The 27,874-nt window shown below is 36.8% G+C and overlaps 1 protein-coding gene across 3 annotated transcripts in view; it reads right to left on the bottom strand.

Annotated features, from left to right (window-relative positions):
• Nucleotides 1–1,276: 1,276 nt before the first annotated feature.
• LOC120509597 (splicing factor SWAP) overlaps nt 1,277–27,874 on the bottom strand; it is a 33,353-nt gene continuing 6,755 nt past the window's right edge. Inside the window, exons 5-19 of one of the 3 annotated variants that reach the window (XM_039724423.1) lie at nt 26,564–26,789; nt 26,013–26,128; nt 25,461–25,596; nt 23,395–23,632; nt 22,942–23,073; nt 22,482–22,575; nt 20,103–20,277; nt 18,031–18,264; nt 16,299–16,489; nt 9,704–9,969; nt 6,534–6,689; nt 5,518–5,643; nt 4,201–4,371; nt 3,559–3,631; nt 1,277–1,691 (exon numbers count right to left, since the gene is read on the bottom strand). In XM_039724423.1, coding sequence (XP_039580357.1) covers nt 1,626–1,691; nt 3,559–3,631; nt 4,201–4,371; nt 5,518–5,643; nt 6,534–6,689; nt 9,704–9,969; nt 16,299–16,489; nt 18,031–18,264; nt 20,103–20,277; nt 22,482–22,575; nt 22,942–23,073; nt 23,395–23,632; nt 25,461–25,596; nt 26,013–26,128; nt 26,564–26,789 — 2,400 coding nt within the window. In that variant the 3' untranslated portion in view covers nt 1,277–1,625. Of the gene's footprint in view, nt 1,692–3,558; nt 3,632–4,200; nt 4,372–5,517; nt 5,644–6,533; nt 6,821–9,703; nt 9,970–16,298; nt 16,490–18,030; nt 18,265–20,102; nt 20,278–22,481; nt 22,576–22,941; nt 23,074–23,394; nt 23,633–25,460; nt 25,597–26,012; nt 26,129–26,563; nt 26,790–27,874 lie in introns of all 3 variants that reach the window. The other 2 variants (XR_005629297.1, XM_039724422.1) reach the window with 2 other exon arrangements.

Below are 27,874 nucleotides of genomic sequence, written 5' to 3'. Positions count from 1 at the left end.
CTTTCCTCCAGCCAAAGTGTTCCTGACTTTTTAACTCCCTGTTGCAGCACTCTTGTGTATTTCTCACCAGAAAAATGATTCTGGCAATACAGCCAGGGCCTTTTTAGGCCTGCTGGTGCATGGAAACATGGCAAGGAATTGAGTACATACAGTTTTGTGGATGGGAGAGGGACTGGGAGGCGCCATCTGATCCAGAACCAGACCCGTGGTCCCAGACGCTTAGGGACTGTACTGCAAATTCATATCTGGAAAACAGACATTTGAAAATTTCCCAATTTAAAGCGTTTAAGACACTTTCCTGATACTGGTCACACATTCTTCTGATATACCAGACACCTGAAATTGCACTCACTGTATCACAAGTTCCATGCTGTATTTACAAGTAGTTACAATACAGCCAGTGCCAGTGAAGAGATCAAAAAAAGCTGCACTGATTTCCAAATGTGAAATTATTCTGGTAAAGCAGTTCCATCCCTTTTAAAAGCCCTTTATTTTTTTAGAAAAAAATAGCATAATGAAAACACTACTACTTTTTAGAGAATACAGCTCCCCATGAGACTGCTAAGTGCAAACAAACCTCAGTAAAAAAATAAAGACTGTGTAAAAATGCAGTTTATACTAAATTTTTCTGGAGCTAAACACTCAATCTCCAGACATATCACAGAAGGGATTAAGGAAAAGAAAAAACAGAAGACTAGAAGACTTGCTCATAGAATGAGAAAACATTCTAAGAAATCATAAAAGCAACAACCTTCCCAAAGACAATGAATCCGCAAAGCAGCAGCCAAACAAGCTGTCCAGTCTATTTTATCAAAGATCTGGGATTTTTTCCTATTACTAAGCAAACAATTTGCATCCAATCTGCCAATTATTTAACCATGGTGGTTAAATAACTTTTAACTCCATTTCTATACAGGATGCCTGATGAATGTCCAGAAATACCCTCTTTCTGTATCTAAGCAGAGAGAATAAGGTACACTAAGACAATGAGGCTACTGACCATTAGTTATTGACTTTAAAGGGCCAACCCCTCACATGGAGGCTCCGAGATCATTCTAACTCATGGGCAGAAAATCGCATCCCTTATTCAAAAGCTACTGTCTACTACTGACATCCAAGTATACAAGCATTTTTCCGAGATCATCCTGTGCATGAAGCATTTCTCAGCTTAAGGTGGTCAGCAGGCAAGACAGCTGTCAAATTAAAAAGCAGAAAATAATAAACAACAAAAAAATTGTAACAAAACCCAACTGCAAACAATTAAGGACTCAAACTCTAGCTAATGAAAGATGTTTCCTTCTTTATTATTGTGTAATACTTTTCACAGAAACATAGTATTTACAAATATACACATACAGACTGCTGATCATAAAATGTTATTGAAGAATTAGTCCAAAAAAATCAATTTACAAAACCCAAAAACTTTTCAAAGATATTCTGGCTGAAAAAATTTAATGAAATTTCAAGGAGATGCTTCTGTACAGAAAGATAGGTTTTAGCTTCTTGAGTTCTGGTAAATTAGGCGAGTTGTGAACCAAGTGAGCCAAGCTCAGCTGTACATTTGAGATGAGGCAGTTCTTTTCCAATTGTTCTTTTATTTTTCTGATGGTCAGTTCCAACAGGTCTCAGGAGGCACTGGTTTGGATGTTTTTGGAAGCTGCAAGCATTGCTCTCACTTTGGCCATAAGATCCTGTAGCAAATAAAAGGAAAATGATCCAACATGTCTGAGCTTTGAACAGAGATAAAACACATGACTGCAAAAATCCACATGAAAGGGTTAGTGTGTATTCCAGTCATGTGGGATACTTGGAGTCATGACTATCAAATGTTTAGCTCCTAGGCTAAATGAGTCAAAAAATTTGGAGAAAGTTCCTACGACAGCAACGGAATTCTGGTTTTACCAAAATGCAACAAAGTGCTCTGCATAAATATTTTGAGCAGTTTCTATACAACAAAGCACAGAAATCGCATCAATTGAAATGGAAAAACTATCACCATATCTTCAAAGAAACCCTGTAATAAACACACAATTACTAACCACTAGAGGTTTATAATAGGAAAAAAAGAAAAGAGAAAGAGAAAAAGAGAGAGAACTGGTAAGACTCTAAAGCAGAAATGTTTTTTCCTTGCTTTGTAAATCTGAACCAAAAATTTACACAGCAGAGGCCTTTTCTCATATGTCCAAGTGACTGCTCAGTCATGTCTGAGCATCCAGTTGGAACAGCATTACAAAAAGAAATGAAATTTCATGTAAACAACATTGAATAACTGGGTTGCAAAAAATGATGACAAAATAAAAAGCGTGTATCACTAACAAATCAGAGTTACTGAAACGTTTGTTCACAAATGCAACATAAATAAATTCCTTAGCGCTTTTAAAGCATTTTGAATCTGAAGTTCTCAAAACACACCAGAGGGGAATTTAGCAACATTATTCCCTCTGCTTTACAGATGGAAGGATCTGAATAAGAAAAAGTACTGACTTGGTTCGGGTCAGCCAGGACAACAATCTAATAATTAGTTAAATTCCATTTTTGGAGCCCTTAATGATAAAGAGATGATAAACTCATCTGTATTGGAAAATATCTTGCAGATCCACACAAGTTTCAATCCTACTTTTTACTTTTTGCAAATAGCAACCAAGAACTGTATTTTGATTCAGTAATTATTCCGCCTCTTACAGCTGTATTTCAAATAAGCAGTCTAATATTAAACTAGGAAATGCTGTGCTATAAGCAACATTTAACCCAAAAATGCAGAAACCAATGACCTTTGAAGGGTGTATGTATTTGAAGGGTGGGATCTTTACTCTCCTTTAAAGACCATGCTGTAGTTTGTACCTCATTTCTCATACCAGGAATTCCCATGCATTTGTTTGGTAGCATAAGAAGTGCTGTGACATTAACACTCCTTTTTCTTTCTCTGCTGCCTATACTTGCTATTTTTCCTGAATAATCTCGTTTAAGGCTTGTCATAAGAAATAGATCAAATTTTGTATGTAATGTACTAGACCACTAGTATTCATTTCCAACTACCACTATTTCCATGGCAGAACTAGATTTTTGAACAATATTTATTTCTTGAAAGAATAACTTATCAACTGAAAAAACATCAGCATATAAAAAGCAGCTCTGATTTTCTACTGTAAATTTTTCAAATCATAATCAAGACAACTTTTCCATTAAAGTTGGCTTAACCAACTGAAAGGAGTTAAATATTTCTTTCTTCCATGAAACTTGTTAAGAGCTCTACATGGTAAGATGGGCTGTTGATAAAGGGAGTATTGCAGTGTAACGTGGACTTCAGCATCTTTACAGTGGATACAACTGCAGCCTAATGAATTTAGCTTGGTCTTTAGAGGCTTGATTAAAATTGAAAGGACAGCACCTAGAGAAGCAACAAAACTGCTGCTCCTGTAAGCAAACAGATTAATAAAGACAGTGAACATGTCTCTACATCATACGTGAAGTTCACAATTGTCCAAGGTGATAAGAGAAGAAAACAATATGTTGGACATACTGATTTAGGCAATATACTCTGAATTTGCCTATTTGTACCTGAGTGATTTTACTCTGCACTGACGACACAATTGCTGAAGAGATTTGGCCATCTTTTTCCTGAGAAACTCCCCTAAAAAATAAAATTATAAATTTATAGTAAAAATTTTGAAAATGCATTTCACTCACCATCTTGATTTGGGTTTTATTGTACATGTCTCTCCTGTGTTAGTCAAGAGCTCTCTCAGTCAACCGGAGGATATAAGTCAGGGTCAGAAAAATCACTTGTACAACTGCTCAGACAAATCTGAACAGCAGCTTGAAAATTTTTAACAGCCTGTTCTATATTCTAGAAATAATTTAATCACAAATCTTGACACATGTTACAATTCAAACCACAATATTAAAGTTCTACTTCAAAGAGTTCTCATTTCATGAAAGCTTCCAATTTCCAACTTAGAAAGAGGTTGCAGAATTATCTGCACCTGTTTTCCTGTAAGGTTGAGATATTTACTCCAGACAGCAAAAGAGATCCAACACATTTATCACACTGATGCAGATAGTGCTGTGCTCCCAGTGACTTTTACTTTTGATAAGCACACATTGCACAGACACAAAACTCCTCACCCCATGACTCTGGTCAGACACCCTGACAGTCAAGAGGCAGCAGCACTGCAGTAAGACAGTAACAGAGCACAGTACCTGGAGCGTTCCTGGCTGGATTCCCTGCTCTCCACGGGAGAGACACTAGTTGAATGTACAGAATTTTTGTGTGTGGATGGTTTGCCTGGCGACATGGATGGTGAGGGAGACCTAGCTCTGGATTTAGTACGTGATCTAGACCGCCTCTTCTTCTTCTTTTCATGGGGACTTCTGTGAGAAGAAAATATTGCATTGAAGAATATTTAAAGAAGAATATTACACTAGCTAAGCTGAAGTTACTTTGCACACTTCTGAAAGCTTATATACCCTCTTCCTCAGGATGTTTCTCTTGCACTCAGCAAGCATTAGTCTTACCCAATACTGCATGTTTATGGTTGTACAAAATACTTTCTCAGAAGCTCTTTTTAATATATTACCTTAGGTAACTACTGGTTCCTGAGGTTCTCACTCGGAATGCAGGACAACAACAAAAAGCCTTTCACTGGAGATTTGCAGAATAATTGTGCTAGAGGGAAGTTCCTTCCCAAACAAGACTAGACACTAAGGATGCAGTAAGAAATGTAAGTTGATATCCCTTTACAATTTTCCTAGCTCATAAAGTAAACAAAATCTGGAATTATGGCTATGCAAAATATCTACAAGGCAAACCCACAGTTTTTAAAACAAAAAAAAGCCTCTTCCCTTGTGATCCAACCTGCAATGCATCAAATCACAGGATCAAAATTTTAAATGAGATGTTGTATTGCACTCAGACTAATCTGGACCTAACAGTGTGCCTAAGTGCAAACTGTTTCAGACCTAGAAATTAGATCCACAAATGTCTGTCAGTATGAAAGCTGAAACAAAGGACTTAGGGGTACCTGATGTGCTCCATGCTGGGTATATAGCTATACCACAATTCACACTTCACATTCCAGTCTGCCAGTAAAATAACTGTAAAATAACTGTTTGCTAAATCAGCGTTGCCCTTATGCAGATATGATGTGATGTCAAGAAAGTTGACATCATAGTTGTGCTATGACTTGTACAGAGGTCATACAGCTTGCACAATCACAGCTTGAGAAAATAATCCAACATGAGTGTAATGCAAAACTCCCAGTGAAATCTGAACTCTGATGGCCAGCAAACAGCAGTATATTAACATCCACCAATTTGACTGGACAGCTGCTGTTCAAACATATGCAAGAACGGGGAAGAATGACAAATGCGTCCATAATTTTTTTTTTTCCGAAAAAGTATTTTTCTATCAAAATTAATCTCCAGAACATACAAAGGTTAAGTTCTAGCTAAGGAGTCTACAAGACATCAGACTGTTAGGATGCCAAGACCCCAGGGTCCAGGTCCAGGAGCCCTTACTTGGAGCGGGGCCGCTTCCTGCTGTTCCCAGGACTATTGCTGATGCGATACGCTGTGGGAACGCTTCTCTCGTCTCTCCGCCGTTCTGGTGTGTGAGCCCTTCTCCGGGGTGACCTTGATCGGGACCTGAGGAGAGAAAAAACATTCAAAAGTTTGCTTTTTTTTACTTATTTCAAAACTTTTACTTCAGTGGAATTGTACTTCACCAAATGCAAATACCTATTTTATACCAACATGGTGCATTTAGGCTCCAAGATTGTCAGCTACATAAAAATTTCCTGCCTACCCAAAACATTTGAGATGAAGTTATCCATTGCTTTTCACGCCCAATAGGGGGCTAAAAAAATGAAATATTTTTTGGTCTTGTCTGCTATGACCACTTCTGTATTATTTGATGGAAAAACTTTCTTTTAGTCCAGCCACCTTTTGTGGCAACAGTTTGCTAAAATTGGTATGCAGAAATCCAATTTGCGCGAAGCCTGGGATTGGCAGGCCTGACCTTGTCTTCTCAAATTAGTGGTGTGCTTTTAGAACTGATGTCTCATAGAGATAAATGCACATTCTTGATGCAGTGGCTTGTCTAACACCGACAAGTCCCGGAAATGTCCTGGATGTTGCAGAACAATCCTAGCACAGACAATATTTTCACCAGTGCAAGTGACCAATAACACATTATCAATGTTCTCTGGCACTAGCACTTTGATTGAAATATTCTTCCTAGAAAAGTGAGGAGGAGATCAAGAAGAGAAAATAGAAAGCGTGCCCAGTTAAGATCAGAGATCTTCAGGTTCACACAATACAGATAATATATACACACCTACAAAGTCCTGAGCCATTTCTGTTACACCTACAACAAAAAAGCCCAACTGAAAAGAAATTATCACAATGGCAGATAACTGTTGCAAATTAACTGCTTTGACACTTATAAAATCTGATCTTTACCAAGCCATTGAGAAGGATTAAAAAAAAAAAAGGAAAAAAACAACAGATTATAAAACTTGGGTTCAGTCAGACACCTTGACATTTTACCAGGATTTCCCTCAAAAGAGCTCCAGCAGTCAAATCTTTTCATTGCCCAAGTTGCCTGATAATTTTTCCACTCTGCTGCTGCTGCCACTGATGAGCTGCTCAGACTCGGCTCCATGCTCAGTGTCGCTGTGGATGCTGTGAGTCTGTGATATGGAGGCACACACTTCACATCCAGACTAAAATGTCCTAGTTTTGGTATTAACTAGAATCCTGAAAAGGCTTAGTCCCTTAACCAAAAGCTGAACCTTAGTGAAACACGCCTGTATGGACCAGCCTAAAAAAAGTCCAAACAATCAGAAAGAAAAAGACATTAGCTTTATTTTTATGAACTGGCATTTGTGGTTCTACAGCATTCTTCCAATCATCAAATATTAAGAACTTTGGCCATTTGCTTCAAACAATTAGAAAACAGCCACTCAGTTTTACTGCAATATGTAAATTGTAACTTTCATTAGACTGTAATTCCAGAAGGTATTTTATTCCTTTATGACTTATGCTTAGAAGGGTCCCAAAAGTTCAAAGGGTTATGAAGCTTGGCATGTCTCATTACAAAACTGGAATTAAAATTATGTAACTAGACACTGCCTCAGCAATAAGAAAATCACTTTTGTAGGAGGAAAAAACCCTAACACCAAACAATCTTTTTTAACAAAGAACAGCTACTTCCAAGTCTAATGAATTCCTGAAACTGAGGCAAAAAGTCTCACACAAACTCCCACACAGGTGCACCCTATCCAAACTTACCGCAAAGTAACCTGTTAATAAAATATACAGCTAATTACTGCTAATATTCATTAACTGGATATATTATGTGCTTTAGTACTACTCTATTACTAAACAGTATAAAGTAAAGCAGCAATACTGAAAAGAAGCTTAGACTTTCCATCTCTAGTTCAAAATGAACATCCAAATTTCCCCGAATCAAATCACTAAATCATTCGGTATATAACAAGTGCTTCTGCTTCCCTTAATCTCCTCTCACACTCACAAACCAGTAGATTTATCTACGGGTAGGAAATAGAGATTGAGGTGAACATCACTCTTCTTTACAGTTACACACATGAGCTGGAAGAGCCCACTGCCCACCCCAGCTCTGACACCCAGCATCACTGCCAGAAACAGCTCAGACCCAATTCTTTAACCATGCTTTGAAGCCCCTGAGAAATAAAAACAGTGCTTCAGTATTTACTACATTTACTACTAAGATACCAAAACCTTTGTTTTTCAAGACAGATTTAATAAATGTGCTCTATTTTTTATATCAAGTACTTGTAATAACTAATTACCTCTCTGGGAATGACAGGTTTGTTCTGCAGTACCTTACAGAACTCTGGGACACTGTTTACTGTGTACATGGCTTGTTTAATCTGTCATGTAGGTCTAGCATTAAAACTGTATGATACCGAGCTTTATAGGACTAATTTTGTTCCAGAAAATAACAAGCATTTATACAGAGAATTGCTGTTAGCACACCACATGCCACAATTAAGCCAGTACTATCTGGGTTCTCTATGTAGCTACAATTTTTTTAAACTTGTTTCTGTAACATAGGTATGGCATTTAACCAGAAAAATGAATATGCAAAACATGCTCTGAATTAACTTCTTGTTATTGGAACAGAATTTTTCAACTTTATTACTTCTGAAGATGCAAAAGAAAATAAAGCACACCTTCAATCACCACCCTTTCTTCTACAAGGCCTTTCCTGTTCACCTTTAACTTTTATGAAGTTAAAATATTCAAAATGTTTTCAGTGCAAAATCTGGTGCTGTTTTTCTACATAATTTTAAAATTCAGCCAGCCAACATCAAGTTTATTGGAGTTCTGAGATTTCAGAATTCAACAGCTCATCAAGGAAATATCTAGCTAGATTTAATCAGGTGTTGTGGTGATTCATGATTTTCATGCTGTTGTGTGCTTGTCATTTGATTTGCGCCAGGAGGCAAACTCAAGACAGCAAACACAGATTAGCTCCTGTAGATTACCTATTCTTGATGACTTTTGGTTAAGACACAGCATGTCATGACAACTTACTGTCAAAGGTCATCAAATAAGCAGCGTGTCAGACTGATCATTTCAGTCCAAGTTGTGCTCACTTAATTCCTGGCATCTCTGAGTAGCAGAGATTTCTGCAGCAAAGTATTGTTCTTAAAAATCAAGTATAAACTGGTAAGTTGTAACATGTTAACACTCCTGCTAGTGTAGTTAAGACACTTCATTAAACAAAAAAAGCACAAGAAAACTAAAAGAAGTTTTGGCACACTGTCATCTGGGGCTAGCAGCTCTTTTCAGGCAGACAAGAGACACAAAGAGGAAGTACTGTACGGATTCACATGCATCACGTACTTACACAGCTGTGGCAGTATCTATACGCAGTTTGCTTGAACTACAAGCTTCATAAGTAGCTACACTGTTCTGTATGCTGATCCACAGAATGTACCCTCAAAGTCCTTCCTACTGACCACAGCGGTAGAACATGATATGACAAATTTTACAGACAGTAAACTTTGAAGGTGCCTAACCCAAATATCTTTGAAGGAATTAACAGTATCAGTAAAACACAATATACATCATCTTATAGCTGGATAATTAGCATAGTGTATTTAATCTCATTAATGATTAAGTACAGAGTTAACAGTACTGGGCTACATTCTTCTGTAGTATCTCTCTCTTTCCCCTCTGTTTTCACTCTTCTTGGATTCCTACCATATCTCTTCATCATATTTTTTCACTTGTTGCTCTGCTTTGTTTTCTTCTGAGCTTTGCTGCTCAATCACCTAGTACTCTACCTCTATTTCTTATATTGTCTAAGTTACTTTGCTCCAGTAAGAGCCACAGATTTACTAGCAAGCTCTCTTCCTGCTGTCATCACATTCCTATGTACTATTACTAGGTACTTCAAAGAAGATCAGGAAAAAGCATTTACTGGTAAAAGTTTTGCACTAAGTAATTAGAAATTAATGATTCATTATTTTACTAAAAGGATTTTTTCAAAAGACTTGCCACATTTGATCTGTATGTGCCACATACTGCCTTCAAGGTGACTGTGACCTTTGCAATGGGTATAAAATCACCTATGTAATGGAAGAAGCGCGCAGATGTTTTACGTGTTAACCCACACAGAATGCCAAAGAATGTGTTTGGTTTCCAAACCCACCTTGAATGCCTGACAGTCCTATAGGCAGTGGGAAGTGAATGTTTTGCTTTTGAATGTGATCTAGACCTGGACTTAGATGATGAATGATACTTGAATGGTGATCGAGATCTTGACTGAGATCTTTTCTTGTGTTTTTTCCTTTTCTTTTCCTTTTCTTCATCTCTAGGAAGATCTCTGCTTCTGCTTGAAGGCTTTTCTGCTTGTTTAACTTCTAAGGTGGGTAAAGTTCTGACTGCAGTCACAGGACATGGTATACTACTGATGCTCTGAAATCAAAGATAAACAAAGAACAGTGATCAGTTTCCAAAGTTAGTCGAAGTTAGTTAGTGCTGCATTGGGATTATGTAAAGTGTGCAGAAGTACGGCTGACATCTTCAAACACATGCATCCAGCAAAATTTAATGGAGGCCTGTACAGCTCCCCAGAGAGACACAAGCAAGTTGGTATATGCATACTAAGACTGTCAGCTTAACCAGGACATAGTTCTGAAGTTTTCATCTTTAGTTTTTAGAAGAAATGTGTTCTAAAAGAATGGGTACTATTCAGGTATCTTTTAGTCTATTTACATGTTTTACTTTAAACAGGATAAACCTGGAAATACAATCAGGAACTACTGACATTCAAAGCTAAGTCTTAGTGTCTCTTTCCTCCCTGAACTGTGCTGTTTTGATGACCAACTTCAACAGCAAAATGAACCAGTGCTGATAGAAATTATGTCTGAACTTTTCAAAAAATATATTTGAAATGTAAAGGATTGGGAAGATCACAAAATTTATTAATCTCAAAGAAAGAACAGGTCCATGCACAGTTAATGTTCAGTGAGTAATTCCAGCTGAAGGAGATTAAGCAAATCATACCACAACATTTTCAAATTATCAGCTTGAACCTCAGAGAATTCAGCTCAATGCCTTCTTTAGAACAATTCAAGTCAGGCACCATAGATATGCTCCTCATTTCAAAACCTGTCATTCCCCTAGCTGTCATTTCAAGGCAACTGGAGAAATCAGTTTCCCTGTCATAATTTCTGCTCCACCTCATCTGAGTTTCACTGTTTGATACAAGGATGCTTACCATGACTGGAATAAAAAGTAATACATTAAAACCTGAAATAACCAAATTAGAAACAAGTGATCTTTTTCTTTCTTTTTACCCTTCTCCAACCATTAATACATACAGACAGTAACTGAACAATCACATTTGAATAATAAAAAAGGCAGCTCTGCTTCAAGTTAGAGACATGACATTTTTTCATGTTTTACTGATAATTGCTATCACAATATATACAAAACCAGCAACAAAGCAGTACTAAAGTAGCTTGTTTTAAAGATTATCAACATTTTACAGCATGATCATTTGAGTGGTCTACCAGAGGCCTATTTCAAATTTCAGGAACTCCATATGTAACTGCAGACACCTCATCTCCAGTTTCATAAAAGGCTACCAGAGTTGACTTTTATTCCTTTGACAACATTATTCACCTCTTGATATGGTACCTGAGCTTTTGCTTTGAACACTACTGAATATGGAATAGCCCAGTCTGCCTTGAAGTAAACATCTCTAGTAGCTTCAAACGAAAAAGCTGTAGGCAAAGTAGTGTTAAGAGGAAAATGAGAGAGGAGAAAAACCCAATGGTTTTCACTGCTCAGGTTCATTTGGCCACATAAAACACAAGCTCTCCTATCACTGCCAAGAAGGAAGTTAATAAATGAATGACACATTTACTTTTACTTCACACGCAGAGATTTTCTCAGCCACCTGAACAAAGAACCACACAATGCTAAGGCCAACTATATTTCCACTAAAAGCATCTACTGCTGCCACTGAGCTCTCCTTGACTTGCAGGAAGCTGACACTAAGGAGTGACAGTGTTGTCCAGCTCTCTGGGAAGCTCAGATGCAGGCTGGCTGCCTGGTGGACTGGAACAGCACTGCTTCAGGCTACTGACGAATCACATCTGGAGAGCCACAGGAAGTTAACTTTAGCTACCCCCAGATGAAATATGCAGGCTCTTCAATGAAATACAACAGGTAACACACAGGGAGAAGTCACCAATCTGCCACTGTGCCCAAATGCTCTGGTGACAGATGTCATGTCCTTATGACAATCACCTGAAACAAATCACCTGAGGCCACTTCCCTCAGTGGCAACTCCAGCTGCCTTTAAGAAACACAGCACCAGCAAAATGACTTGATTCACCACAGCAGAAGACAGAGCTCAGTGAAAGCAGTCAGCAAATTGCTAGGCCACAAATAAAATTTCTAGCTGTATAAATACTTGGAAACAAATAAACTGTCTTGGAAAATAAGGTCATGGGAACTGAAACTGGAGGCATGAGTGCAGAAAAGAATAAAAACAATAAAATAAAAAAAAAAAAATCACAGTAAACACAGAACTGGGAGATTACAAAGCATTCTGCTTTAACTGATCAGGCTCTGCCAATATGCAGGCCAGCAGAACAGTTTTGGAAAGCATGGAAACAAACGTGTTACCTGATGAAATGTATTATATATCTCAAGGACTGAGAGATTTACATTGTCTAAGAGCTCTTCTAAGAAGTTAAACTGTAAACATTCAGATAGCATTCACTGAATATCACTTCTTTGTCTATTATTTTGGCCTTTACTAAATGCTGCACTGTCACACAAATTCTCTGGCAGAGTTATTCTTCAGCATTTTATTTGCATGACTGAAGCAAATCTGACAAAAGAAATGCCAAAAAATGATTTGACAACTCTTGTTTAGCAGGAATGGATTAGGAAAGAGCTCTGTAAATAGGGAGAATTTATAGCCATATGAGAACAGAAATGAGTACCTCAGTGCATTTGCATATTTGCAGTATTCATAAGCCCAGAACACATGTTAGTTATTCTGGGGTTACACGACTTAATCAATACATAAAGTCAAAATTAGAAATTAACCAGAATGTGCTTATTGCAACAAAACAAAACCTTAGCACTGTGTCTGGCCAAACAAAATCAACTAGCAAAGGACATTATCAATAATATTACAAACAGCTTATATGTCTTTTACAGAAATTGGAATCCTATATTAGATCACAACTGCAAAGAGTGAAGAATGTCAGAACTGTAAAGAGTTAATCAACAATTCTTTCAGTTCAATGGAAGGAAAGTCTTGCTTTGTGCCACAGAATCTATATATTCAGAAGTGTAACAGCAGATGACATTTGGGACAAGCTATTAAAACAGCATCACTTTCAAATCATGTGTTTGTCTGATTTTGCAGCATAATGATTGTGGATTTCTCTTCTGTCTAAATCAGATACTAAGGTTTATACAGGTAACAGTTTGGGTATAACCAACTGGCTTTTACATGGTCATCAAAGCACCATCACCACTAAAACATTTCTGACACAGAGTAAAATATGACATTTGAACATGCAGAAGAAAACATGCCACGTCCCACTACTGAGGATATATAATCTTATTTCTTAAAATTTGAATTAAGTCAAATAATTTTGGAATGAGATTTGCATTTCAGATCATAAAACACCTTACTTTATTGTTCTAAAGTAAAAAAGGCAGTTCAGTGAAGCACTCCATATAACCTGATGTATTTCAGCTCAGCATGGAAGAACTGCAGTTGTTTGCTGCTCCAGGACAAGGAACATATATTCATTGCAGAATGAAGGCAACTTCTCAGTGATGCTGACAGATGTGCCAAAGAGTCTACATGCACCAAGACCAAGAGTCTACATTAATTATACATGTAAGCACAAGAAGGGAAAACATCATCCTGTTACTGTTTGTCCATGTCCTGAACAAGGGCACAGACTTCACTGGCCACAGCATCACTGGAAGCTCATCAGTTTTGCAAACGGAGATAAGCTCCATGCTTTCCAAGTACAGGTTTGAGGAAGTATTATGCAAAACTGTACTGTTGTAATGCATGCAAGGATGGTAAGGAGCCATTTGTGAAAAGCTGTGCTGCTTCACTGCTCAAGCTTTTTCAGCCTTTTGTTTCTCTTGCTTGATTTCACTTTAAAGAAAAACAGGAAGCCATATAAAAGAAATAATTCAGCTATGGAAAACACAGAACTATTTTTAAGATTCAGCTGAAGCCAAAACAGCTTAGAAGCGCTCTGTTCTGTGGTACTGACTGTCCTTTACCTGCAGTTAGCAGAATCGATTTCATTCTAAGATGTAATGTACACTTCGTACTAGTGATCCTTTCAACAAATACAAGGTATCAGGAAAATCTGACAGAGGTCACAAAAGCTTTGTGCATTTAATGTATTTCTGCACATTGTGATAAACAGATTTTCAGCAGAAATGTATGCTGTATGTACACATAAATAGCATTACTGTTTTTTTATATACTTATTAGGCTGGGGCAATGTAATGAAGATTATGCATCTCCCATAGATATTCTCAACTCCTCTTCAAGCTTTATTACACAACTCAGTCATTACTCCATTTTTGAGACAAATTTTAAGCTACAAAAGTCATGTCACTAAATTAACTATAACCAGTGTATATCAGGTCTTTGATTCCTGGACTCCTCATTGTATGTTCCTACCCCCAAAACAGGAAATGAAATACATTTAGTAATGTTTCAGGTGGACACAAGTATTATTTTTTTTTCTTTGTTTTCTGATTTATGCCAATTAGTTCCATTGACCAAACCACAAAATTTTACATATCTTTCTCACTCATTTTTTTAACATACTTTCTTTATATTACAGCCACTGTAGTTATCTCCTGTTGCATTTGCAATCAGTGTCTTTAAATGCATCTTTAGTCTGAAACATGGCTGAAAGTCTGAAACGCTACTGAAAAAGCTTAAGAAACCAAACCAATGCTACTTATTTATTTACAAGCTGATTTAGACATCATAATGCAGCATACTGGGTTCTCAGGGTAAATAGAACAGAGGTTAAACAAATCTGCAATATTATTTCACTCCTCTTTCTTCAATACAATTTCTTGGCTCAAATGGGCTGTTACAAATAGGTAAAACAGGCAAGGGGAGTAAAAGGCAGATTATTTGGAATGAATGGAAATGGATGCTTTTTTGAATATGGCAAATGGAAAAACAAGCCTGAAAAACATTTATGTTTCAAAATAAGCTTTTATCTACAGAAGTCTATATACATGTATCTATATAAGTGTGTCACTAAGCAAACCACATTTAGCAGGAATATAACTTCCAAAGACATTATGGCATTTTTGACTGTTCATTAAAACAGTACAAGCACTCCCAATACAATAGCCAATTTTATTTTTAAAAAGCAAGGTCCCATCAGAAAACATTTAAATACACATCCAAAATTCTAAATAAACCCTTTAATAATGAAAGCACCTCCAAACCGTTTCTACTGGTAAGAAACAGTGAAACTGGTTACTTTAAAATTCTCAAATACACTGGAATTTTTTGTGTAAGAAAAAATAGATGCCTTCTCTGAGACTGTACTTCCGTGGAAGAAAAAAACATTTCTAGAAAATCAGTTTTCTGAGAAGTGGGATAGGGTGTAGTTTTTTCTTGAGAAGCTCACTAGCAAGTTCAGCTTAGAACTTCAGTATGTTCAGATGTGAGCAAGAACATTCATCTGCTCTTCTGAAAAAGTCAGCTGTCACTGGTTATTTCAGGCGTTCTCTTAAAGAAAAATATCAAAGGAACCTTAGCTTAGAAATATCCGTGTCCTTGACAAATTCCCTTGGGAAAAGAGTAGAATTGCAAATATGGGGTGTTTGGCATTGTCATTGTCTCTATTCATTCACTCTTCAATATATAACTGAAAAGAGAAGTACTGAACACTTGTTTCAGGGAAAATCTGTTAGCAGCAGCAATGAAAAACCCAAACAGGATCTCTTTTGGGATGTGACCACACTTAATTCACATATCTGCTACTCTCTCCTGGTATGGATCACCTAAACTGCAGGTATGTCTCTTTCAGCTGTTCTCTTCAAAGTGTTTTGAGGAGTAATCCATTATTTATTTGGAAAAAATAAAGAACTGGGCAATGAATTACTTGCTAGGTAGTGGAATTCTTTCTGAGGGAAAGTAAACAATGGAAGCCATGTCATTCTTTCTTGTAGCCAGTCTGTCACAATCAATATCTTAAATTTTCTATCACTATCCAGAGATTACATTTTGCTTGACTAGTGCAAACAAGAGTGATTTTACTGGCTTTTCTGAAAACAATGTAATTCCAAATCCAGGAACCCAAGATTCTACTTCAATAATATTTGTATTTGTAATGTACAACAAAACCATCAATATACACATCAAGTAAGAAAGTATCACAGCTTAAGTAAGGCATCCCAATACTCTTGCAAGGTGAGTATTCCAACATTTGGATCACTAGTACATAGTTAAAACATGGAAGCTCCTTTTCCTTTCCTGTCTAACCGACCTAGGAATTGTGCAGCCTACTTCTCTACCAATTCTTTAATGACAGATGAGAGACATATGTAAGATAATGGGAAAAGCTTAACAGTGTTTAAAATTCAAATTTCTCCCCATTTAGAAAAGCTTTTATTTCATCAGTCAAGTTTATAACACACTGTCAGAGTCACATTCCAGAGGTCAGTTTTCTACTAGCTTTACGGGAAAGAGAAATTTATTTCTTGCTTACCTCACTACTGAAGGAATTCTCCTCAATCTTCTCAGCTTCTGCCTCTGCCAGAGGGTTTTTGAGGGTCTGCAAGAACAAGGCAGCTTTCCTTTTGCGTTCTGCTTGTAGCTGCTTCTCCTTTGATTCTTTGGAGGCCTGTGCAAGTTTCTCCCTTGCTGCAGCTGCTAATCTATCCTCTAGTTTCTGCTTTGCTAAAAAATACAATTAACCATTAAGTTTAGCGTGAGTCATGCTTGGGGAACTCAGGCTTCCTTAAAACAAACACCTGTCCCCATCACAAATGAGCAAACAGCCCCCCTCCAGCCGTTCTCAAGCCTTTCCAATATAGCTATTCAATGACATAAGAACATCAGCTTGAAATTAAGAAACTCCAGGCATCTTAATTAATAGATACATCATCTGCTTAATGTAAAGCAGATGTAAAGAAGTGTAGGTGAAGCAAAAACTTCTAATTTAAAATTACAAGAAAATCCAATCCTGATTATTCAGGATACTTGTCCTTTTCTATTTATAAAAGCTACCTAAAGAAAGTAGCTCTGCAAATTCAGAAGCTTCTTCTTTTAAGTCTTAAAGTGATGCTAACTCTCCAGTTTGCTCTTTCCATTGATGTAATCTTCACAGTTTCCAGCCCTATTTAAATATATGTTAATAGGTTTATAGAAAGAGCTGCTCCACAAATTTTCAGAAACTGTTTCATCATTGTAACAACCAGCAGATTTTGTTGTGTGTGATTACACATTGTATGTGATTACATGAAGAGAATAAGCTAATTGATTTAACTATGCATCTAACAGCTACTTTGTGTAATATTTTTCATCTTATGCTTTCATTTTTGTGTTTTGTATATGTACAAGGCAACCGGATTGTTTTGTTCACAGGTTTTTCAACACACAGATCTAAGTGTGTTTTACACTTCATTTTTATTATTATACAAAATACTTCATATTTGCTTTAGATATGTAACGCCACAGCATACTTTGTGCTACTACAGTTTACAAAGCAACTGCTACTACTAGAAGCAAAAAAATGCCATTTTGAAAATGAGAAACTAAATACCTGTGGCATACTCATAGTTGTGAGAAATACTGAGTTTTTAAGCTGGTAAATACTGACAGAACATCCACTTTAATAACCACACTTTGCTGTGAAACAGCCTTGGGGAGGAATGGGTGAAACTGGATTCTTTTAAAACATCATTTCATTCAAATTCACACAGCATGCCCTTCTGCCCTAATGCACATTCACACAGTAACAGGAAAAACCCATACAAAGATTTAATGGCATTGCATTATAAGAGCAACAAAACATCAACAAGGCGATATGAGTCTATATGGGAGTGCTATATAAATGAAAAACAGCTTGCAGCAATTCACTGTTCACTGAAGAAAATGACAAACAGGTATGTCTTTGCTGGGCTTTGTTAATGCAATCTGGAAACTACACAGTCAGTGCTTTACCAGAAGGCCGTAATGAAAAACCAAAATAAAATTCTGAAAGATCAGGCATTAGGAGAAAGCATTCAACCACCCCTGTGTCCTCTAAGTTTGATTTTGTCTGAGCAACGAATGAAGACTTCATTGTTAAAAATAAGGAGGAAATTGTGGGAACAAAATTCTGATTCTTATTAACATGACATAGAAAATATTCAAAACACCCAAAATGTCACACATGGCAATTTCACAGTTTGTGTGAAGGACTCAATACATTTTGTTTTCAGTGCTGCAGGGAATACCTTGTTTAGCTTCCAACTCCTCCTGTGTAAGCTGAGGCTTTTTCTCTTCAGGAGCAGTACAAGGAGCAGTAATTGCTGGAGTATGGTTTGATGCACTGTTAGCATTCTCTTGGCCTTCCTTTCCCTCCTCTTCCTCCTCATCACTGTCATCATCTAATTTAACACGGTTTTTCTCCAAAGGAAGAAGGTCGTTTTCTTTGGCCTTGATTGCAAAGCTTATTGGAGCAAAGGATGCTGTGAATGAATGGGTAAGATTTCACACATCATTAGACTACAGTAGAAGGCATGTTCAATTTCCTGACTTTACCTATTACTCCGGCAAACTACACCACAAAAAAAGTCATCATCCTATTATGCTAATTATTTTGGTGAAAAGGACAACATAATTATTTTTTTACTCCGTGTTCTTAAACAAACATTGGAAACTTCATTTGCTGTGTAAAGAAAAAAATCTCAAAAAAAAAAAAAAAATCCAAAACCTCAGCATTAATATCTAACCCATTTATCCAAAATGACACTTTTAAGAAAAAAGAACGGAAGAATAGAATTTCTCACTACACCACAGTACCATACAGTCTGCTGCAATACTTATGTTTCTCAAGATGCCTTTTGCATATATGTCCTATGAGACTGCAATTAGGGAAATTGAAATACAGTAATTAAATTACATACCATGGTTCATAAAAGATAAGCTTTGATTTTGGTAATCCTGGGGTAAGGAAATATGCTCAGAAACAAAGAACTCCAGAATTCCAAGAGAAGAGGTAACCGTGATTTCCAATTTTTTCATGGGATAGAACAAATCCTAAAATGGGATTTTACTTCTTCAGAGGCAGAAGAAAAGTCTAGTATGGATGTTATGTCTGTCTTGGAGGCAAGTATTGCATTTAGGTTATAATAAATTGGGATTTGTACCATATTAAAGGAAATAACAATAAGTTTATAGGAATCAGGTTACCATGAAATGACTCGTTGGTTATATTCCATTATGTAAATTTGAACAGATTACTACCATTAAAGTACAGGCTCCAGTTTGCCACTTACTAATAGCAGGACAACTGAAACAATACATATTTCTTGGTGTACATTGCAGCTCTTAATAAGTCATCTTTGAAAGCAGGGAAGATTGTTCCTGCACCAGGGAAACTACTCGTGCTGTTCAAAGAACCTGCAGAGTCTGGACAGTCAGACAGCCACAGCAAAGAGCCCAGTGTTTGCTGGTTGTGAAGGAAATGGGATCGCACTGAGAAATGGGAAGAGAGAATTCCAAGGAACCACAGGGAGTAGATAAAATTATCAGTAATTAGGTAAGCCACTCAGGTGGCAGGAAGGAAGTTTCCATCCATTGAAGCCCAGTTAAAGAGTGCTTTTTCTGGTTTTGTTTTGTTTGTTTTTTTTCAGTAGCTTTCAGTTCTAGTTAAAATGTGCACATCTTTAGGTTTTACTGAAAATAAGAATTTTTAACATATCTTCTCCTGACAGGACAATAAATCATCTCCCAGATATAAACAATAATTTCTCCAATTCATGACACTAACAGTGTGCTAGCTAGCTCTGAATGGCTTGCAGAGAGATCTTCCCATTCTGCCCCTCTGCTGCCGTAACTGCAAGAGTAAAAACATTTCATTTAGAAATGAAAGGGGCCTTTTCTTCCAGCATAACTAATGTCCAACATGAAAAGAAAGAGCAACAAGCCTAGACTACTTCCTCCACGTGTATCCTTTCAATAAGGCCGCTGCTTTTCTTCAGAATGATTTCATTCTTGCACAAAACTTGTAACTGTCAAGTTGAAAATGACAAAGATTTTACTAGCATCTCTGATAAAAGTCTTCAACTTTGCACAAAACTGAAGTAAAACAATTTATTGTGTCAGACCATAAATACCTGATAGTCCGATAAGAAAGAAATATAAAAATAATCAAATTACTTATTGCAGACATTTTTTGATGCCTTCAGTAAAAACTTATTTTTCACACGATTAAATTCTTTTCCCTACTTTCCCCTGCCTTCTTTTCTTTCTTTATATATAAGTTATGAAATATTTTCATGCCAAATAAATTATGTTACCATACCTTTCACCAGTTTACCATCACTGACAGCTTTAGGAGGAATATCCTTTTTAGTTCCTGGAACTCCCTTAGCACTCGGCTCAGATGCATCTTCAGGTGCATGTTCATCTGCAAATTGAGTCTCACTTGGTGTATCATTGGCAGTGTCTGCTGGAACATCTTCAGAAGAAGACACTCCCTTTTCAAAAGAAATGAGCAGAATTACTAACAGCATACTTATGAAATCATTAATACAACGTCTGTGGAGCTGCAGTTTTGTCAGCCATTTGAAAAATCACATTATCAGCAAATCACACAACAGCTGATTTTACATCACTCAGCACTCATGACCATAATTCTGCCTCATGTAAGCCCATAAGGTGTAAAACCTACAGACCTACAGTAAAAACGTGTTATTTTACAGCCAAAAAAAATTTCATCAGCTCATACACTTTGCCAAAAACTGCTTTAAAATTATATTTTAAAATTAGACCCTAAAAGCATGTACTTCTTTTGTCTATTTATTTAGGTCTTGATTTCCAGGGTCCCAAAACAAATCCATAAAGTTCACTCCAAGGGAGAGAGTGAAAGCTTATGACATTTTTTCCTCATGTACAACTGCATGTAAATTTTTCACATAATCAGATTTCACAGGAATAATGTTTGATTTGTTCCAACATTCTGCTGAAGAACACTGGCCCTAGCAAAGTATTTGTTGCAATAGATGTGCTGAGACTTTCAAGGAAGTAAGAATTACTGGTTCTACCATTACACGACTGACTCATTCAGCGTGATTTCTGAACTCACAGCAAAAAAAATTCAAGAAGGATATTATAGAACATTGAAAGTATTTACATGGTGAGTCATGTATTAATGTTAAGTAATTTAACATAGCGAACCAAGAGTTTGGTTGTTCTGGCTGTTAAGCATACATGACATTGAAATCGAGGCATTTAGCAGATCTTCCCTGCAGCCATTCCCTGACCAGCAGAATTGATTTCTGGAAGTCCTCAAAGGGGAAAAGCACAATGACATCAAATCTGTATTTACTGAAGTCAATAGTATGGTTTCTTATTAATTTTAATGGCCAAAAGGAAAAGCATCAGTTGCATTAGTTGCCTATATATATATATTACTACAGCATCAAGATAATATTAAAATCATTATTTTAAGAAACTTAAGAGAACTGCATTATCTAGAAAGCCATGCAGTACAAAAATATGCATTGCTACGCTTGACCTCAAGGGACTTAAACTGGCTTCAGTTCCTTCTTAGCTGTACTCATTTGAACATTTAAAATGAATCCCTTTACTATTACGCTTTGGTTAGTGTACAATTTCCCCCCAGCTACACGTTAACAAGTCCTTATTAATTATGTAAGTATTATGAATTCAACCCACTGGTTTGCAAATTACACTTTCTAGAACAACAGTCAGCATTGTAGCACAGGACAATTTTGGTTGTAATTTATCAGCTGAATAAGATCATATTTACCACAGCTTATCTTTATAAATAGTGTTTCCAAAACATTTTTTCACTATTAAAACAAAACATCAGACACAAGTGTTCCAAACAGCAACCAGTATTGAATTTCTTCATTTTCCACAAAGCAATTCCGAGGAGTTTACCCACAGGCCTACCTTCTTCAGTTTAAGGCTCCCCAATCTAAGCCTTGAGATGACAAATGACATAGGGCCTAAAAAAAAAATAGCTCTTTCCCATGAAAAGTTAACATCAGATAATGTAGTTCTGATATTATTTGCAATTTTCTTTTCAGTAAGAGAACAATCTAATTAGCTAACATGAGAATAGTTAAAAACATGGATGCCAAGTCTGGCTACCACCTTCTAATAACACAGACTAGAAGAAGCAAAGCAAGTAGGAAACTGCTGTGAGATTCTGAAGCTCCAGTACTGTTGCAGTCATGACTGGACTCTAACAAAACCTCCCTCAGAAAAAGGACATCAGGAAGCTCCTCCAGCCTCTGTGCTACTGCTGTACAAAGAAGGACGAGGCATATGGGAAGGTATGGGGGTTAAAAAGCCAGACGTAACCTTTCTGACAGCAGAACACTAATCACAATCCTACAAAGCTCAAAACCCACACAAAGCATATTTTGCCCATATATAAAGCCAGAAGATTTTCAGGTTGTTATGTTACATTACAGCCACAGTGGAGTGGCAGATAGTAAAAAGCAAGAATTAAATATCATACCATCTCACAGATCCTTACTTTAATGCTGTACAAAACTAAAAAACAAAAAATTCATTCACATCCTTTGCTGATCAATTTCTCCCTAATTCAGAGTTCCATTTTTTAAATGTCTCATGGTAAGACAACTGGCAAGTCCTTTTCTCACACTTACTGCATTTTTAATAGAAGTATATATAAAAATACACGTACCTGGCAGTTGTCACCGCTCTCTTTTTGAAGGAAGAACTGTTTTTTAAATTCATAATATGCATTATACTGGTGCCATGGTTGCAGGAATTCAAACCTTTTGAAAGAAAATTGAGCATGTGAAGATGCACATGAACATAGCTAATACTAACAATCCCTTATCATCTCTAGCAAATGGAATGTTATTTGATGTTTGGAAGCACTCTTACTTAAGCCTAAACTTCAGAGGATACAAATTTAGAGCATGCTTACTAGAGAGATTTTTGACAGGTTGGTTGTTTTGATAATCTGAGCCATAATGCTTTCCCATTGCCATTAAGTAGGTCCCTAAATCTCAATTTAAAAAACAAGCAAACAAACAATAGTACTTTTCTTTTCAAAACTGCATGTGCTGTAATTTAATATCTTAAAAAATTAAAACTTTAACTTTTGAAGTAGCAGTTTAAATAACATTTTCTCTTACCTGAGATCATTCTTGGCACGAACACTAGTTTCAAATTTTACCCCATTCCTAGCAACATACTCAGCTAGCTTGTCAATGACAGGTTGGATATCTGGTGGTGGAGGTATAATGGCAACCACTGGAGCAATTGTGCTGAAAATGTCAAGAGTAAATGGTTTTTTAAAACAGAACACAAAAATCTTTCAGACTCTTGGTTTAACAAAAAAAAGGAAAACAAACAAACCCAAAAGCCCACCCAAAACCAAACAACCACAACACAAACAAAAAACCAAAACAAAAAACCACCAACAAGAAAACTCCCAAAAACAAACAAAAAATACAGAGAGGTTTGTTCTCTGTGTTCATCACACAGTTAATATAGCTTGATTCAATAACAGAACACTTATTAAACACTCCGTACTGAAGTGCAGGAACAAGACTCCCCCAAACAACAAGCAAATCGGTCCGAGGTACCTTGTAGACGTTGTGGCAGAAGCCAACCCACTGGTGCTGTCAGTTGTGTCGGGGGGAGGCGGGGGTGTGGTACCAGGAGGGGGAGGAACAGTTGCCACTCCAGTAGCGCTGGACACAGTCACCCCTGGGGGCAGGGCGTTGTAGTAGGCAGCAACATCGATCCCCGGAGGTGGAGGCGCCAGGCAATAGGTCCCATCAGGGAGCATGTAGTAGCTGTAATACATGGCTGCCACAGTTGCTACAAAGACACATTTAAGAACAAACTTCTAATTAGACGAAGATGCATTATTACATCAATACAAACACACCGAGAATCTGGATTCACGCAACACACTAGGAAACGAAATCTCATTTCTTGTGTCAAAAAAAAACCCAAAACCAAACCCAAAGCAAAAAGGGAAAGGCTCATATTAACAGATTTAGGGTGAGTAAGAAATATGTAGATTAAGGGACAGAATACAAATGTACTGAACATCATAGATGTGAATAAAGAAGTGAACTAGAGCAAGCATATTCAAAAAGGAGCTAGTATGAAATCACACTTCCTAATCTAATTCGTGTCTGGCAATTTAACTCCATTAAAACTATGTTTTCATTAAGAAAGAAATATGGATATATTCAAAATTAGCATTTACAAACTAAACCACTAGAATCACTATATACATATTAAACCCTTATATTACTATATATAGAGACACACCTACTTACTTAAACCTCAAAAAGTAGCCAGCTTTTGCAAATCAACAGCAACATAATGAACCATGCATTTGAACACATTTTTCGCAGTAAAGGCTTCTCTGATTCTAAATATTTCTTGAGAGTGCAAAGGCATATTATGTCTTTCTATCTTCCTTTAAGGACAGTATTTTATAATGTTCTAATCAGCTTAATAGATTTACAAGAAGTATCCACCATATAAATGTGTTTCCTGCAGAAGAACTATGTATAAAAAGAGAATATTAATGTAAAATATTTAAAGTTAATTACAGTAAGAGTTTGCATTTCTGGAAGCAAGGTTTAATCAATGCATTAGATTTCAATTAATTATTCTCTTAAAAGTTTCATAAACATTCTCATGCGGCAGTATTTACTTTCTTCAAAGAAGAAATTGTCTGTAACGAGAACAGAATAAAGTTCTCTTAAGTTTTAAAAGCAGGGAGAGGAGTTGCAAACTGACCTTGTTTTGGTATACTAAATTATAATCTCCCAATTTCTATCACATACATTCAGGTTCAAACCTGACATGAAAGTAATCAAAAAACTGACTAGCTCTGTTCTATCAAGATACTTATTCTTATTTTTGTCTTTCTTGAAATAACCAGTCATTTTTAATTTCTTCATAGAAATCTTACTTCAATTTTAAGACTCCCTTATGGTACACAGTTTTAAATACAAATTACTTCCATGCATATTTCTCCCCACACATTACACTGACAACACCTGTAATTCTTTGGGGGTTCTGAATCTATAATGCATAAAAATCAACTCAGATTATTATGGTGATAACTGATCTGCAGCAACGTTCCTGAAAAACCCAAGAACTCAATCAGCACCACACTACTGTTACTTACAGATGTATAATAACATGAAACTCTACTGTAGCGAAGTTCACTACAAATTTTCTTATATCTCAGTAGTGTTACATTGTCAGCCCCATAAATGAAAGGGAAGTTGTATTTCTATATTTAAGGAATCAAGGACTTTCAGAATTCTGAAAGCTGAAAAGAATTAAGAGGCACATAAACTCATTTAAGCTTGACTATCTTTTTAAGTATCCGAATTTACAAAATCTGCAGGAACAAAATAATATAAGGGTATTGTGCTAAATGTACTCACAGACTGGAGGCTTGGCCTCCTGCCTGCCCATCCTCCCCACCCACCCCCCATTTCTGGTTTTCCTGAGCTGCAATTCAACAGATACTCAGAACAGACCTTCAAAGATTCAGGAGATTGCAAAAGAACAAATACACAGGATGAAGCATGAAGCCAACATATTCTCTTCCCACCAGCATCCACACACAATTCATCAAAACACACCACCAGCTGCCTCCTCACAAAGCACTTACAATCAGAGGAGTATTCTGCCTGTGATGTCTGCACAGCTGCCCCGTCTGTTGACTGTGGCGTAGATGAATTATTATCTGACTGTGCTTTGCGCACTAGCGCTGCAAGGGGATGATCAGGGTCTACTACCTTCAAAGGCTGAAAATATTTTGAAGTAGGAAAAAAGATTAAAATTGGAAGTACATATTTTAAGAACAGTAGCATCAACATATTTGGGAAAGCAAATTTATCTATGTTAGACATCAATAATTATGTGCAAACACTGAAGTTACTGTTTTTATAGCTCTCACATCAGAAACAATGTATTTGAAAATAAGTGAAAAACAAGACAAAACCCACTTTCAGGTAAACAGAAATTAATGACAGAAAAAAAAAAGTGGCTATTACCATTAGCTAATGACTGCCATGTCTGGGATAAGGCACAAAACTTGCCTTGTCTAAATATCAGACAGCACTACAGCCATTCCTCTGAAAGCCTCAAATACATACAACTGTTACTCCCATTATTCCATCACTGCCCAGTGTAAAAAGGTAATTTTAATAATGTCAAGTACCTTCATGAGCTCTTCAAGCCTACTGCATTTTTTAGATGCAAAAAGACTTGGATGAAGATAATTTCCATCATCGTCATCATCGTCATCATCATCTTCCTCAGATTTGACTCTCGAGTCTAAATAAAAGCAATGTCTGAATTTTATTTGGGTTTGCTATGGTTTTGCTTTTGGGGAGAATTATGATACAAGACAAGCATGAATTCTCAGGAAAGCATCATTCATATAAATCAACTTAGTCACTAAAGCACAGATCCAAGATATTGCCCAACATCAATAAAACTAAATCCTAAATGGAGAGACCAACCTTCTGTTGGACTTGAGCTATATGACTGTTTCTAAAACTTCCACATCATAGCAGCTCCTGTAGCTGAAAGTTTCCACAAACAGTATTTTTTCTTTTAAATCTCCAATTTAAGCAAAAGTTTGAATCATCATATCAATCTCAGCTGCAGTGGAATTCCAGAAAAATGTGGCTATTTTAACAAAACAACCAGCATCTGTTTCAGGATGATTCCCATCCTGAAGCCAGCATTTGCCAAGGAATAACTCACGTTTTTTCTCGTCAGCTTTACTTTCTGAAGGAGCCGCATAGCGTCCTTCTTTCATGGCCTTCTGGATGAACTTGTAGTAGGGATTGAGGTAGTGATCAAAGCGCAGAAAGTCAAACTGGGAGTTGCGTGCTTGCTTGGCTTTCAGCATAATCTCGAACTGGGCTCCCTGCTTGCACACAAAGTTTGCAGTTCGCTCAATGATCGCGTGCATTTTTGCCGTTGGTGGCTGTGGGAGTAAAATAACACATATTTGTATTTTCATAAGCAGCTTGTACAGTGTGTTAGAACTCCAAAGGAATCAGAATGAATAGTAGTTTCCTGTTCTTCCTGGCTTTCTTTAGCAATTTAAGTTTCATAATTACTTAAAACTAGTGAAAGTGCATCAGCTCTAAAAAATAACCAAAACAGTCCCCAAATTCCTCAGCTGCTCATTCCATTCCTTTTGCAACATCCTCTTCCTTTACCAGCACAGCTGTTTCTGCATTGAACACCAAACTGAAGAGGGCAACATGATGCCTCATGGATGACCTTGGGGTTACAATATCTCAAGGTGCTCTGAAGACTCAACATGTATCACTTCCTTCCCAAAAGCTGTCCTTAATTCTGTTATCTCTGAATGCGCAAATATTGCTCCCTATCTAGAAATGTCTTACTTCTTATTTGCTTAGGAAGAACATGTTGCCTCTCAAGACCAACATACAAACTACAATTTCCACGTCCATTCCCTTGAAGGGTCATTGAACATTTCAGCAATAAAGCAAAAGATAAAATAAATAAAGTTTAGCAGCATCCATCCTTTTTCACTCTAGAAATCCCTAGGGAGCAGTGCAGTATCAACCCCAAGATGTGAAGGGAACAAGAGTACAGTTAAAGAATAAATGAACATTATTCATTGCTTTTAATTTCATACTCAGCTGTTTTGTCTTGTATTCAGTAAATTGAAAAAAAAAAAAACCTACTGCACAGATACACAGCTATGTTGCAAATCTTAAAAAATGTTTCTCAGAAGATTGGAAACACTTGAACAATGGTGCTCCAAATAGGGGGAAAAAAGCCTGAATACTATCAAACAGCCCAATTTTAAAAGCTGTTTTCTGCCAATTGGACCCTCTACCAGGACATGGTCAATATGAAAAATAACTAGCTGTTTCAAGTTTTACTTCTCCCACTAAAACCCCAGCAAAGATTATTTTAATGAGAGGCAATGAGGTTCTTAAACCGATAGTATTTTGTGCATTATTAGTTTCACATCATGTATCAAGTTTTTCTGTTTCTATCTCTCCTCAGAAGTTATTAAGTGAAAATTTCCTC

The sequence above is a fragment of the Passer montanus genome, unplaced genomic scaffold (genome assembly GCF_014805655.1).
Source record: "Passer montanus isolate IOZ18808 unplaced genomic scaffold, ASM1480565v1 scaffold53, whole genome shotgun sequence".
Lineage (NCBI taxonomy): Eukaryota > Metazoa > Chordata > Aves > Passeriformes > Passeridae > Passer > Passer montanus.
This window is presented reverse-complemented; position numbering and strand designations above follow the sequence as displayed.